At 39.8% G+C, this 17,690-nt stretch overlaps 2 protein-coding genes across 3 annotated transcripts; both read left to right on the top strand.

The window, feature by feature from the left end:
• Positions 1-359: 359 nt before the first annotated feature.
• mgrn1b (mahogunin, ring finger 1b) lies at positions 360-12,613 on the top strand. 2 transcript variants are annotated; one of them, XM_034593455.1, is made up of 17 exons: positions 360-725; positions 1,813-1,931; positions 2,118-2,206; positions 2,301-2,447; positions 3,076-3,193; positions 3,363-3,429; positions 3,608-3,651; positions 3,748-3,795; positions 4,482-4,550; positions 4,651-4,810; positions 4,899-5,008; positions 5,282-5,496; positions 5,619-5,730; positions 5,819-5,864; positions 5,953-6,057; positions 10,213-10,258; positions 10,751-12,613. In XM_034593455.1, the coding sequence occupies exons 1-16, from the start codon at positions 638-640 to the stop codon at positions 10,251-10,253; spliced, it is 1,578 nt and encodes a 525-aa protein (XP_034449346.1). In that variant the 5' UTR covers positions 360-637; the 3' UTR covers positions 10,254-10,258; positions 10,751-12,613. The 2 variants fall into 2 exon arrangements, with proteins under 2 accessions (XP_034449346.1, XP_034449345.1); XM_034593454.1 differs by lacking the exon at positions 10,213-10,258.
• A 3,759-nt stretch (positions 12,614-16,372) lies between these two features.
• Positions 16,373-17,663, top strand: aanat2 (arylalkylamine N-acetyltransferase 2). The gene is given in 4 exon segments (XM_034593531.1): positions 16,373-16,659; positions 16,899-17,053; positions 17,142-17,333; positions 17,335-17,663. Coding segments are annotated over 4 exon segments (630 nt in total). The 5' UTR covers positions 16,373-16,490; the 3' UTR covers positions 17,449-17,663.
• The last annotated feature ends 27 nt before the right edge of the window (positions 17,664-17,690 follow it).

Genomic DNA, 17,690 nt, shown 5'->3' with positions numbered 1-17,690 from the left:
AACAGAAACATTTAAATAACTAATGGTTTTTGGAAATTTAAAGTGTGTACATATACGGGACAGGTACTACATATATATGGTATTTCTTTAAGTATTTAAACCTGTTTTTAACAGAAGAAAATGCAGTCGGACAGAAAATATAGGCGTCACGTCAATGACCCATATATGACCACTTTGGGACTAATAAAGGACTTATTATTATTTTTCCACCCCAGGTAAAAGAAGACCCTCCCCTACCTTGCCTCTGATTGGCTTGAGTTAACGCAAGAAGGACGATGATTGGTTTTGATCTGTGAGGAATATCAGAATGAACCAATCAGAGGCGGGTCTTCCAGTTCCGTGTCCCCACACGCACAGCCAATCATGTTGACTCCCTGCTACGTCAGCACACCTCGGCCACAACAACAGCCCGTCCCCCCGTTGCTGGGTGTTTGCTGTTAGCATTCGCAGCATAGCCACCGATTAGCTAAACGCGCACGATGTTAAATTAACGCAAAAGTTGGTCTTTCGTCGATGTGATCGTTGTTTTCGGCGTCACTGTGCCCTGAAGGCCGAGCTCATTACAGCTGCTGTCGCGCCGCTAGCTGCCAAGGCTGCTAGCTAACCCTAGCTAACGTCGGCGATCCAGCCAGGGAAGATGGGTTCCATCCTGAGTCGCAGAATCGCTGGGGTCGAGGATATCGATATCCAGGCCAACTCGGCCTATCGATTTCCACCCAAATCTGGTGAGCGATCGATTGTGTCTCTTGTCTGAATTCCGCTTCCACATACACATTGATCTCCTAAAGCTGCAAACTGTGTCGAGCCATCCGGGCTTATCCTAGCAAGTCTGGTTTTATTACTTTACTATCATCTGCTCGCTGGTTAGATCATGACTGTAAAGATTTGAAACCATATAAATGTGTTTGCAGAGAGGTCACATGTTCTTCAGGACATGTGGCACTGGCAGTAGTTTTATGTGTCGAGCGCTGCTGGACGAACACGAGTTTGTTTATTATTCGGTTACTACATCATTGTGGTCAGATCACATGAAGCGTCGTGTGATCAGCATCGAAACTGAATGCACAGACTTGGATTGTGTGTTTGTGTGGCTACTGGAGCGGAGGGACAAGTGATGATGACAAACGCAGACATGACACGTTTCAGCACGTTTTTCAGCCTTGGATGCATGTTCCCGTCAATATACTATAACAACAATATGTTTAATAATTAAGTTTTAACTGCACTTTCTTTTTGTTAACAAGATATTCTTTCAGACATTGTAAACACGGTGCGGGGATAGGTTTTTCCACGTGAGATCAAGAAGTTTGACTCAGTTTCAAACCAATAAAAAACATTGGCTAGTCATATAATTCAGTTTACACCATTGGGACTGATGTGTTTTTTCTGAACTCACTGGAGATTCTGCCCTCCGTGAAGAAAAAATACTACTCTTTCTATTCTGTTTAGATTTTTATATACATTTAAATATTTATGTTGCTGCTTCAAGTCATGTTTATGTTATCGTCAGAGTTATTTTTAGGGTGCTACTGCTGGGTGATGAGAAACAGCAGCATGGGGTTGTGTGACTGCCAAATGTACCTCCGTTTGATGTACTGGTCCCATTTAGTCAACCAAGTAGGATTTGTTACCCCTTTTCCTCAGCCATTCATATAAATCATAAAATAACCTTCACTTTACATTTTATAGCTGAACAATTTCATGTAACTGCGTAAAAACAGAGTTATTGTTTACACTGACACAAATGTTCAGAATTAGTATTCAATGCTTGTACGGCCTTTATAATTCAAAATTTTTTCCCCTTGTCCACAGGGAATTATTTTGCGAGCCACTTCTTCATGGGAGGAGAGAAATTTGACACACCACATCCAGAGGGATACCTATTCGGAGAAAACATGGACCTGAATTTTCTTGGAAATAGGCCAGTGCAGGTGAAAACTCTTCCTTCTTCAATCCTGTTTTAATCATCTTAAAATTGAGTGCTGTATATTTTCAGCTGTATATCTACTATACTGTAGACATAGTTGTAGTTCTACATTTGTTGTCAGTCATGTGATTATTTAAATACTGAATCCAATAATATATCATGATCCATCTTGCTTTCATTATATCACCAGTTTCCATATGTGACGCCTGCACCCCACGAGCCTGTGAAGACCCTGAGGAGTCTGGTGAACATTAGGAAGGACTCTCTGCGTTTGGTCAGGTAAAGATACTGAGGCTATATTAGGATACAAATCACAGTAAGACTAAAAAACAACCAGTAAAGAGTTTGCTTTTCAAAACCTTTTTGATTGCAGATATAAAGATGACTCTGACATACCAGTGGAGGAAGGTGGAAAACCAAAGGTTCAGTATGGTGTGGAGTTCACCTTCGATGCTGATGCTCGCGTGGCCATCACCCTCTACTGCCAGGCATTTGAAGAGTTCTCCAATGGGATGGCAGTGTAAGAATTCCAACCATTTCTTTATGTGATTAAATAACTCAAAAGTATTTGTAGCACAATGGATAAACAGCTACCTAAAAAATATGCACAATGAATAGTATATGGTCTTTTATTCACCAATTTGAGTCTGTTAATGATCACACAATAACAGTGCGTCTGTATCTGTCTATGAGATGATTAGTTGTCAAACTTTCAATCATATAAGTGACACCTCAGATTCATTTTACACTTGAACTCAGTTTTATGGGAAGTGAGATTTAAGCCTCAGAGCACAAAGACTAGAATAGATTCGGCGGGTCCTAAGCAACCACCAGTCGCCATGGATACCACAGATAAGACTTAGATGAAGATGAAAGTAATACTCTGCACTGAATTTATTGTTCAATGATGAGACTGAAATATTTATAATTTTTCCATACTCAAAAAGATCAGATTTAGCTACTGTTGTATTTTCAGTTTTCTTAACTGATTTTGTCGTGAGACACTTAGAAATTTATTGATCACTTAAATGTGACAACTCGTGTTAGGCTTGCCACGCTGATGGATGTCTGCTTGTCTGCGTGTTCTATAGTGCACTGTTTCATCTCCCTGCACACTGACCATATTCTCTGCATTATTCTGAATATAGTTACAGCCCAAAGGATCCATCAATGGTGTCTGAAACTGTGCATTACAAGCGAGGGGTGAGCCAACAGTTCTCCATGCCATCTTTCAAAATCGACTTCTGCGAGTGGAAAGAGGAAGATGTAAGTATCTGCTGTTTGTTGCTGGTTTATGTCAGTATACATCTTCTGCATACACTGAAAAGGCAAATGATGTTTGACTCGAAATTTTTACCGATAATCTGAAGGCACAATAATTGTCGTCTGTTATAATCACAGTTTATTGAAATGATGTATATCTTTCCTCTTTAAGCTGAACTTTGACCTTGATCGAGGAGTGTTTCCCATCGTTATCCAGGCTGTGGTTGATGAAGGAGATGGTAAGTTACTGATGCTGCATAACTTTTCTGAAAATAATGGGTTACTATCAAAACTGTCAGACAAATGTACCATTAAACAGCAGTTCAGATTGTTTTAAGGTGATTCAGTAAAATGTTCAAGTTTGTTGTTAAATTGAAAAAAATCATATTTTGTATTAATCATACTCCTTTTTTTAAGATTGCCTTGGACATGCTCATGTGCTTTTGGCAGCTTTTGAAAGAGTAAGTATACATCCATGTGAATTTAAACTTTTTTTTTGTATAAAACACATTTTTACATCAGTTTGAATGTGTTTTTTGTTGTCGTTTCATCTCCAGCACGTTGATGGCAGTTTCTCCGTCAAGCCTCTGAAGCAGAAACAAATTGTAGGTTTCCAAATTTTCTAGTTTCCATACTGACATGTTTAGTATTCAGGGAGTAATTGGAAGTTTCGAGGGGGGAATGTATTTCATCACAGTCTGGGAATTTAGGTCTAACCTGCTCTTCTCATACATCACAAATACTTAGCTTTATACTTTTTACACGTACAGCATTACATCATGTTAGTGCAGGTGATAGATGGATGTTTAAGGCCTTGATGAGCTGGGCTGGAGTTTCTCCTAACAGCGCAGGCAGATCGCTCTAAAAGAAATACAACTATTTTTAGTATTTCAACTGCCTTCTGTTTTGATCCTTATACCATCTGTAGCTTTCAAAAGACCTACACGCCACAAAAATCTGTGCCGAGACCCCTGGGAGTCTGGAAATAATGTTAAGTAGGCGTTGAATGTAAATTTAGATCACAAGGAACTCAAAGTCCTTTTACATGTCTGGTTTTTGTGTTCTTAATCTGACATATAAGTCATTTTTCTTTTTAGTTGAGACTTAAATTTCATAACCATGGATAACATTCAGCGATGAAGTACTTTAAGTTGGATTCCACACAACAACAAAACCACAAGACATTGGAAAGAATATATTATTTATTTTGTTTGCCAACCCCCTTGGACCTCACTATGTACATAAGCATTAGTTTCTGCAAACGTGAATGTCAAATCTCTGTATTTTTTAGGTGGACCGTGTGAGCTATCTCTTGCAGGAGATTTATGGGATTGAGAACAAAAACAACCAGGAAACCAAGGTATCAGTGAACATCTTGTTTCATACTTAAATTTACAACCCTGTAAATACTCAGCCATGTTTTACTTGTACAGCTAATGATTCAATTCTTCTTCTTCCAGCCATCCGACGACGAGAACAGTGACAACAGCAACGAGTGTGTTGTCTGTCTCTCAGACCTGCGAGACACACTCATCCTGCCCTGCAGACATCTGTGTCTCTGCAACTCCTGCGCGGACACGCTTCGTTACCAGGCCAACAACTGTCCGATCTGCAGGCTGCGTAAGAAGTGTTGCATCAACGTCAAAGTTGAACATAATGAAATTAGATTATACTTGTGCTTATTTTCACCTGGTGTTCCTGTGCCCAGCCTTTAGAGCCCTTCTGCAGATCAGAGCTGTGAGGAAAAAGCCTGGAGCTCTCTCTCCCGTGTCCTTCAGCCCTGTTCTGGCTCAGAATATGGACCATGATGAGCACTCAGTAAGTCTCTCTTTGTTTAATTAAAAATAGGTCAAGATGTGCAATAACATAAAGCTGTAACAGAGAATGATTTAGCGCTGCATAACATTATTTTTTATCTTTAAAGCTACATGAAATTCTGTAATTAAGACATTGCTGTGATTCAAAGTGTCAAATTAAGTCAATTTCTATTTTAATTTGTGTTTAACTCATAAGATAATAAAATGTGATTTAGATTTATATCTACATGCATTGAACTGATGATGATGTTGTTGTGTGCACGTCTCTTTGCAGGGCACAGACTCGGTTCCTCCCGGCTTTGAGCCCATCTCACTGTTGGAGGCTCTGAATGGTCAGAGGTCAGTGTCTCCTTCCATCCCATCTGCCCCGCTGTACGATGAAATCAACTTCTCGGGGGGTGTGGGAGCTGACGGCCGACAGCTGAGCTCCCCGGAGCATTTAAGTGATGGGAGTCTGCAGAAAAGCAAAGTCAGCAAGTCACCTGACAGGTAATCTCACAATAAGGATGATTATATCTACACAAAGACGTTACTATATATAATCAGGTTTAATCAGATTTCTATGCAGACTCTTTGCATTTGTTAATTTCTTTATTTTCTCCTCCCTGCAGCACCCTTAGGTCTCCATCCTCTCCCATTCAGGAGGAGGACGAGGAGAAGCTGTCTGAGATGTCTGATGCTCAGCCTCACACGATGCTGTCCAGTAGCCCCGCCCCCACAGATGTACGCAACCACTTCACTACCTTTGACAAACTTTGAAAAAGACAAGAACCGGTTTAAAATGTTAAGATCTTTCTCCTTTTTCTTCCAGGCCACAGCTACTGAGGACGTGGCAGAGTCCCTGTCTCCAGATGATGGTAAGTCTTCTCATGTGGCGCTCCGTAAACAGTCAATGTTGTGTTTGAGTGACACTGTTAACGCTGTTGCTCCACTGTTCTGATTCAGAGGACAGGATGCATCCTGGGGGAGACATCCTGCAGGACTGCAGCAGCGAACACAGCAGCTTGACCAAAACAGAGAGCGACCCACCGGGCGACCTTTCTCTACCAGGTGAGAAATCCCCCCGGAAAACTATTAAGAAATATCTTAAAGCAGAAATGAAAGATAAGGAATATTGTAATATCTCTAAGTAATAAGGTTCGGCCTGTGCTTTCTGATGACAGCTCAGATAAAACTAGGGCCCGAGCACACGCATTTTGAAGCCTGTTGCGGTTAGTGGAGAGAGCGATCAATGGCCAAGCGCACGTCTCCGCGTTGCATGTGTGTTGCGCACTGCGGCAAGGACAAACGCTTCACTTCCTGCGTCCGTCACGCGATGTCGATCCTTGCCTGCTAATTGCTCATTACGGTCCACGCTATCAATTGCACATCACACTGTGAAAATTGTATGTAAATCGAATGATAGTTGTAAAACAAAGCTTACTTCCTGTTGCCAGACTAATAGATCTGTTCAAGTAGGGGCTCTGATGTAGCGTGAGCAATTTTGTGTCAATTGGACAATGTTACAACAACATAATTATCACACTGATCAGTAGGTGGCGCTATGACCCTGCACTAATATTAATATATGGAGCGTCCGTCTGTCCGTCCGGAAAAAAAATAATACAGACAGACGGACGAGAAAAAAAAAATTGAAATTAAATTGAAATTAAATTGAAATTAAATAAAATCCGTCCGTCTGTCCAAAAAAACAAAAACAAAATACGGCCGGAAAAAAAATGAAGTCTGTCCGTCTGTCCGTCAAGTAACAAAGTAGCGAAAAGTAACGGAAAGTGACGAAACGTGACGAAAAGTAACTCAGTAACGAAAAGTAACTAAGTAACGGAAAGTAACGGAAAGTAACGAAAAGTGACGAAAAGTAACTAAGTAACGGAAAGTAACTACATAACGAAACTTAAAGTTACGTTACGTAAAGTAACGTAAAGTTACGTAACGTAACGTAGTGTGTCGGTAAGTAACGTAACTAAGTAACGTAACGGTACGTAACGAAAAGTAATGTAACGAAAAGTAACGCCACATAACGTAACGCAACTAAGTAACGAAAAGTAACTAAGTAACGCAAAGTAACGACGTAACTTAAAGTAACGTAAAGTTACGTAATGTCACGTAACGTGACGAAAAGTAACGGAAAGTAACTAAGTAATGTAACGTAAAGTAACGCCACGTTACTTTACGTGGCGTTACTTCACGTTACTTCACGTGGCGTAACTAAGTAACGAAAAGTAACGAAAACTAAAGTAACGTAACGTAAGGTAACGTCACGTAATGTAACATAATGTGACGTAACGTACAGTTACGTAACGAAAAGTACGAACAGTAGCTAAGTACGAACAGTAACTAAGTAACGGAAAGTAACTAAGTTACGTAAAGTTATGTAACGTACAGTTACGTAACGAAAAGTAACGAACAGTAACTAAGTAACGTAAAGTTACGTAACGTCACGTAACGTGACGAAAAGTAACTAAGTAACGTAACGTACAGTAACGGAAAGTAACATACGTTACGTTACGTAGTTACATAACTTTACGTTACATAACTTTACGTTACGTTACTTAGTTACGTTACTTAGTTACTTTTCGTCACTTAGTTACTTTCCGCTACTTTCCGTTCCGTAACTGTACGTTACTTAGTTACGTTACTTACGTAACGTGACGTAAAGTAGCGTAAAGTGACGAGAAGTAACTAAGTGACGAGAAGTAACTAAGTGACGAAAAGTAACTAAGTAACGTAACGTAAAGTTATGTAACGTAAAGTTACGTAACGTCGCGTAACGTTATGTGGCGTAAAGTGACGAAGAGTAACGTTAAGTAACGTAACGTTAAGTAACGTAACGTACAGTAACGTAACGGAAAGTAAGTACCGCAACTAATTAGCGTAACGTAAAGTTACGTAACGTCACGTAATGTAACGTAACGTAAAGTCACGAAAAGTAACTACATAACGAAAAGTAACGTAAAGTTACGTAACGTGACGAAAAGTAACTAAGTTACGTAACGAAAAGTAACGTCACGTAACGCCACGTAAAAAAAGTAACGAAAAGTAACGTCACGTAATGTAACGCCACGTAACGTAACGCCACGTAACGTAACTAAGTAACGGAAAGTAACGGAAAGTAACGAAAGTACAAAAGTAACTAAAAAGTAACTAAAAGTACAAAAGTAACTAAAAGTACAAAAGTAACTAAAAGTACAAAAGTAACTAAAAAGTAACTAAAAGTACAAAAGTAACTAAAAAGTAACTAAAAGTACAAAAGTAACTAAAAAGTAACTAAAAGTACAAAAGTAACTAAAAGTACAAAAGTAACTAAAAAGTAACTAAAAGTACAAAAGTAACTAAAAGTACAAAAGTAACTAAAAAGTAACTAAAAGTACAAAAGTAACGAAAAGTACAAAAGTAACTAAAAAGTAACTAAAAGTACAAAAGTAACGAAAAAGTAACGAAAAGTACAAAAGTAACTAAAAGTACAAAAGTAACGAAAAAGTAACTAAAAGTACCAAAGTAACTAAAAAGTAACTAAAAGTACAAAAGTTACTTTTAGTTACTTTTGTACTTTTAGTTACTTTTTAGTTACTTTTGTACTTTTAGTTACTTTTGTACTTTTAGTTACTTTTTCGTTACTTTTGTACTTTTAGTTACTTTTGTACTTTTAGTTACTTTTTAGTTACTTTAGTTACTTTTAGTTACTTTTGTACTTTTAGTTACTTTTAGTTACTTTTGTACTTTTAGTTACTTTTTAGTTACTTTTGTACTTTTAGTTACTTTTTAGTTACTTTTGTACTTTTAGTTACTTTTTCGTTACTTTTGTACTTTTAGTTACTTTTGTACTTTTAGTTACTTTTGTACTTTTAGTTACTTTTAGTTACTTTTGTACTTTTAGTTACTTTTTAGTTACGTTTGTACTTTTAGTTACTTTTTAGTTACTTTTGTACTTTTAGTTACTTTTGTACTTTTCATTACTTTTGTACTTTTAGTTACTTTTTAGTTACTTTTGTACTTTTAGTTACTTTTGTACTTTTAGTTACTTTTTAGTTACTTTTGTACTTTTAGTTACTTTTGTACTTTTAGTTACTTTTGTACTTTTAGTTACTTTTTCGTTACTTTTGTACTTTTAGTTACTTTTTCGTTACTTTTGTACTTTTAGTTACTTTTGTACTTTTAGTTACTTTTTAGTTACTTTTGTACTTTTAACGCCACGCCATTAATATGGCGTTTGACGAAAAGTCACAGTAATCTTATGCCTACATTATCAATGTCTTGAGACCCATTTGATACAGTTTGACATGGCTGCGGGCAGTGGATCAGGAGGAATACATCCAAGTGTAAGACATGCAGAAAAAAAGACATTTCCTGTTCCCACCAGGGGGTGCTGTGATTTGAAGTCATAATTTCTGTGTAGATGTCATCAGGCCGGGACTCTTGTCTTACATGTCTAGTTTGGACTCGATTGGACCATGTATGTCCGAGATACAGAACCTCGTGTTTTGATGGCGTGTAATCAAACTTTGAGGCCACGCCACAGTCACATCGTGTGACGAAAAATCGATCTTTGAGGTAGTTTTCATCTACATCTTGTTGTGATGACAGGCATCTCCATATGAAGTTGATCTGATGAAAGCCCTGGGACAAGTACATCAAAGTAAAAATGTGGAAAATGGCCAATATGGCCACTAAAGTCAAAATGGCGGGCTTCCTGTTGCTTTTTTCCAATTGCACCTCTGACCTTTTTTGTTTGTCTGGTCATGATACACCTGGGCTACGATTTTTGTGAAGATCGGTGAAAGCTAACTGAGGGGCTTTTCCTTAGATGGCGCTGTTGAGCCATTTTTCCATGCCCATTTCAAATTACTCCAGAATACTTTTTGGGGTTTTGAATTCGTTGCAAACTTTGGTAACAATTTGAGCATGTCTAGGCCCTGAAAAAGCCCCAAAAGGGAAATACAAATCCTTCGAAATACAATAGGGCTTCCCACCGGAGGTGCTAATAATTTGATCGAGCAGCGACTGAAGCTCCTACTTTTCCAGTCATTAAATCTCTTCTTTGGTACTCTAGCCTAATGTCTCCCTTCTTTAATCCCAGACTTTAAGGGCTTTTATTCCATGTGCTTTGCATCTAACCTGAGTGCTCTTGTTCTTCTTTCTGTTTCCTAACACTCCTGTCCTTGTTGCCTGACATCGTATCCCTCTGTACCGCCTCACTTTGGGCAGCTCTAGGTCCTGATTCCTGTTCTATTGGTATGGAGGAATAAATGTGGTATGTAGGCTCTCCTGTCTGCTCTGCCTCTCTATGTCTGAGCTCCACTGCTCCCACTGAACCCTGTTCTTCATGCATACATACACTGCTGTCAATCGCAGAGAGAGAGAGAGAAAGATTCAGCAGCCAAAACAATGAATTTGCTGTGATATGCCAGTTTTTAATGCAAAGTATGAAGAAAAAGCACTAGAGCCAGACTGAATACCGATATATCAGCTGTATATATTGACACACAAAAATAAACTTCAATTTTTTTTTTATTTAAACATAAATGCTAATTTTTCCCGCATTTTTATTCTGTAAAATGTAACTTTTTATATCGATGAACAGAAACACCAATGATAGTCTGTGAAAAGGCTCATACGAGCAGCTTTTTTGGTTTAACTGAAATATTAGTCAGGCACTAATAAGCTCTGGTATTTATGTGTGTTATTATCTGACCAGAAATGTCACTTTGAGCCACGTTGCTTATCTGCTGCCTCTTCTCTCCAGGATCATCAGAGTCGACAGAAAGCCTGAAAAGTCAGAGCACAAACAGCTCCAGCCAGCCTCTCCTGTGTCCCACGAGCAGCCTTCACATGGAGGACGAGCATCTCAACCCCTAACTCTGATCCAGCGTTTACTCCGACCGCCTCATCCATCAGAACAGGTTCATGCTGTACAAGGATCAGCCAGCAGCTCTGCTCCTTTTACACTTCAGCCCAGTCTCCTGCTTGCGGGGTCAGAGTCGACGAAGACCCAGAGAGTAACTTCACCAGGACGAGGGAGGACTGTGTTAATCCCATCGACGTCTCTGACATTAAAAAAAGAAATCTGACTCCTGCAAAGATGTTCTTGGTAACTTACTCTATGACTGATGTTTTTAAAAAAAAAGATATTCTTTCCCCGGCTTTGAAAACATTTGATTAACTGTCTGATGGTGTTCGGTTGTGTGTGTTGGGAGGAGTTGTGGTCTAGTTATGTGGATCCCAGAGATAATTCACTACCTGTCATGGTGGTGCTTTTAAGCACACTTACTTTAAATTAACTCAGAATCGATTTCTTGGCACTAAATCCAGAAAAATTGATCGTAAAGCATTTGTGTTTAGATGTTGTATTCATCAGTGAAATGCATTAATGACATGAGAACCTATTTTTGCAGTCAGGTGAGCATTTTGGGTTCTGAGCTGAATTTTCCAAACATATGAGTAATACATGTGTGTTTATTTGAAGTGATTTTGCACTCGTTTATAATCCATTCCTTCTAACAAGAGTATATGATGGCATTAGTTTAAGTCTTAAACATCTACACATCAGTGGTTTATTCTGATTTCAAATGATGTGATATCTATGTTTCATAACTGTACTAGAATCCTGTGTAGTTACTTAACAATTGTATACTTGCATATTATGAGAGAGAAAAAAAATCCAGATATTGAAGAAATGGAGCTAGATTCAGTAAAAATGCACATTATTTATAACTTTGATGATAAGAACTACAGATTCACATCCTAACAGCTGAACTCAAAGATAAAGCCTGCAACAAGCATAGACGCTCCAGCTCCGTGTGTGCTCACTCAATATGGCACAGTCAGCGTGCTCGTCGTAGATGTGGCAGATCTCCGTACTGTCTTTTATTTGTGGCGATGCCCGTGTCTGCTTATGTGATGTAGCTGCAAAAAAAAGGGGGTCGGGTGTTTGTGTGGCTGCAACGCCTTTACTCACCTTGGTCATGTATGTGTAGCGCCATGCATATAGATCTTTGTGCCTTGAATTGATATGGCTGCCTGCTTGTTGCATTGGACATTAGCGTTCTTCAAATGCTACAGTACATATACTGAAAACACTTTTCAGCCCATAGACAGGATTTTTGGATGCTGATGTACAGAGCCTTTTTTTTATCTATCGCAAACTTCATGCTACTGGGAAAATGTATACGGTTATTGAGCAATATTAAATCAAACTGTTTATTTACTATGTTATGACCATTTATCAATTATGCATTTAATCTTAGTATTTAGGTTCCAGTGGATTCTCTTACTGTGTGTTCGACTAAAGGAAAACACCCAAAGCAACAGATGCAATCATTGCATTTTTAATAATCAGACTTTGCATGTGAATTTGTTGACGTGTTTAACGTCTCATGGCTTTTAAGTAACATGGTTTATTTTGCTCCCCCCTTCCCCCTCTTCTCTTCTGTGCCATTTCAACTTGACACTGTGCCTTCCTGTTCTTGTTCTGACCACTATTGACCTGGTATCCAGGATAACTCCACAGTAGGTGGTTTGTGGCTCTCTGTAAAATCAATACCAGTCTTTCCTTGTGTGTATAGCAGCATGTGTATAACAATAAAGAACAAAGACTCTGCTCAGCTACCACTCGTTTTCTCATCCAGTGCTTCTCATTCATTTCTCAGCAAATTATATTTATGCTTAGTACAAAGTATACTATGACACGTGTTTGTGTATCCTAAAAAGTTCCGTGGTAAAGTAACTTTTGTCCTTTTTTGAAGAACATTATAACTACAAATGTCAATATTTTGAATTTGAAAACTACAGCCAACCTCAAAACTGCCACTATTGTTTTTATTTTGTATAAACCTGAAAATGTTGAGTCCGCAATCAGGGTAAACACTGCCCTCTGCTGGTCGAGCTGGAAACAATTGTCGTGTGGAATTTGGTTTAACTGTGTTTTATTTGGATACAACACATGAACCATTGGCTGCACTAAAACCATGAAGTCAGACTCTTCGTGTATCTACCTAAAGCAACTGTGGACCTCTTATTTCTGATTAATGGTCCTGTTTGTTGAAATATCTCCGAAAACATGCTTTTTATTAAACTACAGCATCATTCCGTACTCAATATATGTATCTGATGTCTTTGAACTGAAATTAATATTTGTCAGAGTTTGAGTTGGGTTATTCTGGGTCAGTGACGCTGGTGAATAAACCACCTCAATTACCAGAAGGCCGGAGGATAAAACAAATTAACTATAGAGCTGACTCAGAGACAAGTGGATGAATACTAGTACACACACACTATCTTAGTGTGGACACTCATTGACATAATACATTCCCTAGCCCCTTACCCTGAACTAAATGCCTAACCCTAACCTTAATCTAATTCTAATCCTAACCTCAAACAAAGTGGAAGTTTAAAATTGGGACAATGGCATGCTGCTTTTTAATTTTTCACTTTGCTTTCTAATGATAGAAATGGAATCTACAGCTATAAATGCTGAAGTTAATTTGCATGTGAAGCAGACACACATTGCAGTGGGCGGCTGATGAAGGTCACTTCCCTTTAAGAAGAATTTTCCAGCTCCCTCGCTCTTTAAAATCTGTGTAATGTGTTTCATATTTCAAACATAATGACATTCCTCTGCGTTAATGGTTAACTGCTGCTCTCTGCTCAGCTGGACCAACAGGTGTACACCAGTGGAAAGTTTAATAAAGATTCAGTTACACTGTGGCCTCACGCTTGCCTATAAAAACATAATACACTGAGGGAAATATGCGTGTACACACACACACTGACACACACACACATGCACACTGTGAGAGATGAGATGAGAGAAGGTCAGGGGGTGAGTTTGTACTGCGTCCATATAAAGTTAGAGCTCTCATATGCTGTATTTAAGTCCCGTCGTTCCCTAAACTCTTTTTTAAATGTATTAGCTTGTCTGAAAAGCTGAAACATGTTTCTGGGATTCTCAAAATCCAACCTTGTCATTTACTCAGCTCTAACAGGCCACGAGGAATTATTTCTAAGGCTGCCCGTCCCCCCCCTGTCTCAGGCCACACAGATTGACCAAGCTAATTTCATCTGTAGACAACTGTGTACGTGCTCGCCTCTGACATCCGATGATCTCACGAGCAGAGATGTTGTCGTGTCTGTGATTGGTCAGCGGGCCGGGTGACATTGTGGATGGCTCAAGATAAAGGAGATTTCCCGCTCATCACTGTAGGGGAGGCCAAAATAAGGCAGAGGGATGAAACAATAATCCTTAAAACAATTCTATTTTGGTTTGATCGCTTTAGGCGACATAAAACAATATCATGTCCGAGCCTCGAGCCAGGAGATGGTGGGTGTGAATCCTGTGCAAAGATAGTAGGGCCAGTGGCAAAACAGATCAGATGAGTGTTCTCTATCTGTTTGTTCTGAGTATTTGCAGATGCACGACAGTCTGTGTAAATAGGTTTACCTCAGGCCAGTCGGGCAAGTGCTCTCTCATTTAATTAGTCAGTGCTAAACCTCTTTGAGGCATGAAATCATCTCAACAGCAATCCACACAAATCCCCCCCCCCCCCCCCCCATCACTTGGTACAGTTAATTTAGCCCACATGCCCTTGATCACCGAAAACATGCACACACACCTGAATCTGTCGAGCACATGTGAACATAAACTTGCTTGATAAATACCAATTCATGCCTACATCATCACATCTGGTCTTTTCTCTGATAGAGTCTCCCTGGACTTTTCTTGTTGGACCTGGTGTAAACAAAAGATTCTTACCACAGTGAAAAATAATAATAATAATATTAATAATATTTTCGTAGTTTTTTGGGTGTGGGGCATGAACAAATTATCGCTAAAACTATCCTGTTAAATTTGTGTCTAATGAAAATGTTTATTTCCTTTTTTTAATCAGTAAATTGCTTCTAACTAGATGCTTGTTTGTTTATTGCTTTATTTAATTGTTTTTGTCATTATATTGCTTTAACTAGATGTTTGTTTGTTTGTTTCATTGCTTAATTGTATCCATTATCTCTTGCGTTATATTGTTTGAAATTGTGATTGCAGTGCATGTTTTTTTGTTTTCATGTCTGTGAAGCACCATGTAAACCTGTTTTTGAAAAGTGTAATATAAATAGTCATTAGGGCCCGAGCACCGAATGGTGGGAGGCCCTATTGAAATTGTAAGGATTTTTCTTATTATTATTGCCCTTTTTGGGCTTTTTTCAGGGCCTAGACATGCTCCAATACTGACCAAAGTTTGCAGGAAATTCAAAACGACAGACAGACGGATTTTATTTGTTTTTATTTTTTCGTCCATCTGTCTGTTCGTATAATTTATTTATTTTTTGGACGGACAGACGGACGGACGAAAATCCGTCTGTCTGTCCGTATATTTTTTTTTTTGGGGGACGGACAGACGGACGGATTTTATTTAATTTTTTTATTTTTCGTCCGTCTGTCTGTCCGTATTTTTTTTGTTTTCGGACGGACAGACAAATACTGACCTATGATCACAATCCTGACCTGAACAGCTCCATATATTAATATTAGTGCAGGGTCATAGCGCCACCTACTGATCAGTGTGATAATTAAGTTGTTGTAACATTGTCCAATTGACACAAAATTGATCACACTACATCAGAGCCCCTACTTGAACAGATCTATTAGTCTGTATGAAATAATAGTGATGGCGCCACCTACTGGCAACAGGAAGTAAGCTTTGTTTTTTACAACTATCATTCGATTTACATACAATTTCACAGTGTGATGTGCAATTGATAGCGTTGACCGTAATGAGCAATTAGCAGGCAAGGATCGACATCAAGTGATGGACGCAGGAAGTGACATGTTTTGTCCTTGCCGCAGTGCGCAAAACGCATGCAACGCAGAGACGTGCGCTTGGTCATTGATCGCTCTCTCCACTAAACGCAACAGGCTTCAAAATGCCTGTGCTCGGGCCCGTTAGTGCTACAAACGTAGCCCTAGTTATTATTATTATTATTACTATTATTATTATTATTATCTAGTGTTTTTGGTGTAGGAGATTTTATTGCTGTAACTATTCTGTTATGGTAAGTATAAGTATATGAATGTCTAATTCAAATATGTAAACTGTCATTTATGCAAATACAGAGTTGTCGTTCTCTTAGTTTATCACCATACGTAGGAAAACCCCCTCCCCTTCAGAACAGTATGTAAGTCATTTGAGAGAGAGGGATTTAGAGACTTTGGAGGCACATGCAATGACAGCTATCCTACTTTCAGATGACCACTTCACAGTATGAGTTCAGAGACACAGAAGAGGAGCAGGACAACAGAGCAGGAGGGACACAAAGGTCAGCATCTTCACCTGCTGCATCACAGTCAGAGCTGTGGCACCCGCAGAGAACAGGGGAGGCTTTTATTTCTGGGACTTCTCCTCAACTGCACCAGTATACAAGTATTATACTAGAAAAAGCCCTGGACAAAAGAAGACAGAACAACGGAATCGCAACTTCTGTATTGAGACATCATGGCAAAGCAGGTCAGAGCCCGCTCACCGCTCCTCAAGCCCTTCTTCCTGAAGACGCCTGTGAGAGTGGTCAGCCCTCTGCAACAAAGACGACACACGCTCCCCGCCAGCGAGTTCAGGAACCTCACGCCACAGGACGCCATCAGCGTGTTTGAGATCGAGAGAGAAGGTAAATCACAAAGATTTCCTGAAGCTGACACTATAAGAAAATAACCTGATTTACCAGTGGATTTAACTGATTTGACAGATGTTAAATGAAATATACTGCATTTTCCATCTGAAACACTGGTTTTGGGCTCTTAGTTCCAGTTCTAACTTGAAATAGAAAACTTTTCTTTTATGCTTTCTTTATGTTTAGTCCCAGGACATGATCCACTGTATAAACTGGTTATTTTCACCCCCTCCCAGCATTCGTCTCCGTGTCTGGAGAGTGTCCCCTCACCCTGGATGAGGTGCTGAATTTCCTGAGTCAGTGCCCTGAGCTCTCACTGGGCTGGTTTGAGGAGGGACAACTGGTGGCTTTCATCATTGGCTCTGGCTGGGACAAGGAGAGGCTTTCACAAGTATGTCATTTCACAGTATGATGTGTAAAAGAAAACTCCATGCAAATTACTGTACTTGTTCATTAATGCTTGTATCTCTCTCCTCCAGGAGGCCATGACTCAGCACGTCCCGGACAGCCCCGCTGTGCACCTCCATGTGCTGTCGGTGCACCGCCACTGCCGCCAGCAAGGCAAGGGCTCCATCCTCTTGTGGCGCTATTTGCAGTACCTGCGTTGCGTACCGGGCCTCCGGCGAGCTCTGCTGATTTGCGAGGACTTCCTGGTGCCTTTCTACCTCAAGGGCCGGCTTCAAAGAGAAGGGAACGTCAGCCATTTCCGTGTCCAACATGCAATTCCATGAGATGGAGTACACAGTCGGCGGGCAGGCGTACGCCAGGAGGAACAGTGGCTGCTAGCCCTCGATCCCAAAGCCCACCCTCATACTTCGACCTACTCACCCACCTTAACGGACTCAGGGCAGAAGAGATTAAGAAAACCCAGCTGAGAGAGGGACAGATAGAAGCGCAGGGCCAGTAAACACCAGTGGACTGGGTTCAGCATCCTCCTGTCAGCAGCTCAAAGCTTGCTTGACCCACTGAGCGAGGAGTGACGACTGTGTTAGGCTAGAAGGGATCGAGAGCGGATTCACTTCTTCATG

This window comes from Hippoglossus hippoglossus, chromosome 8 (genome assembly GCF_009819705.1).
Source record: "Hippoglossus hippoglossus isolate fHipHip1 chromosome 8, fHipHip1.pri, whole genome shotgun sequence".
In the NCBI taxonomy this organism is placed as follows: Eukaryota; Metazoa; Chordata; class Actinopteri; order Pleuronectiformes; family Pleuronectidae; genus Hippoglossus; species Hippoglossus hippoglossus.
This window is presented reverse-complemented; position numbering and strand designations above follow the sequence as displayed.

What these genes read in the sequence shown, in the direction of transcription:
- mgrn1b (XM_034593454.1), top strand. Translation starts at nt 638, where the DNA reads ATGGGTTCCATCCTGAGTCGCAGAATCGCTGGGGTCGAGGATATCGAT. An exon ending in CTCTGAAGCAGAAACAAATT is followed by an intron (nt 3,796 to 4,481) that starts GTAGGTTTCCAA and finishes TGTATTTTTTAG; the next exon opens with GTGGACCGTGTGAGCTATCT. An exon ending in CTGTCCGATCTGCAGGCTGC is followed by an intron (nt 4,811 to 4,898) that starts GTAAGAAGTGTT and finishes TCCTGTGCCCAG; the next exon opens with CCTTTAGAGCCCTTCTGCAG.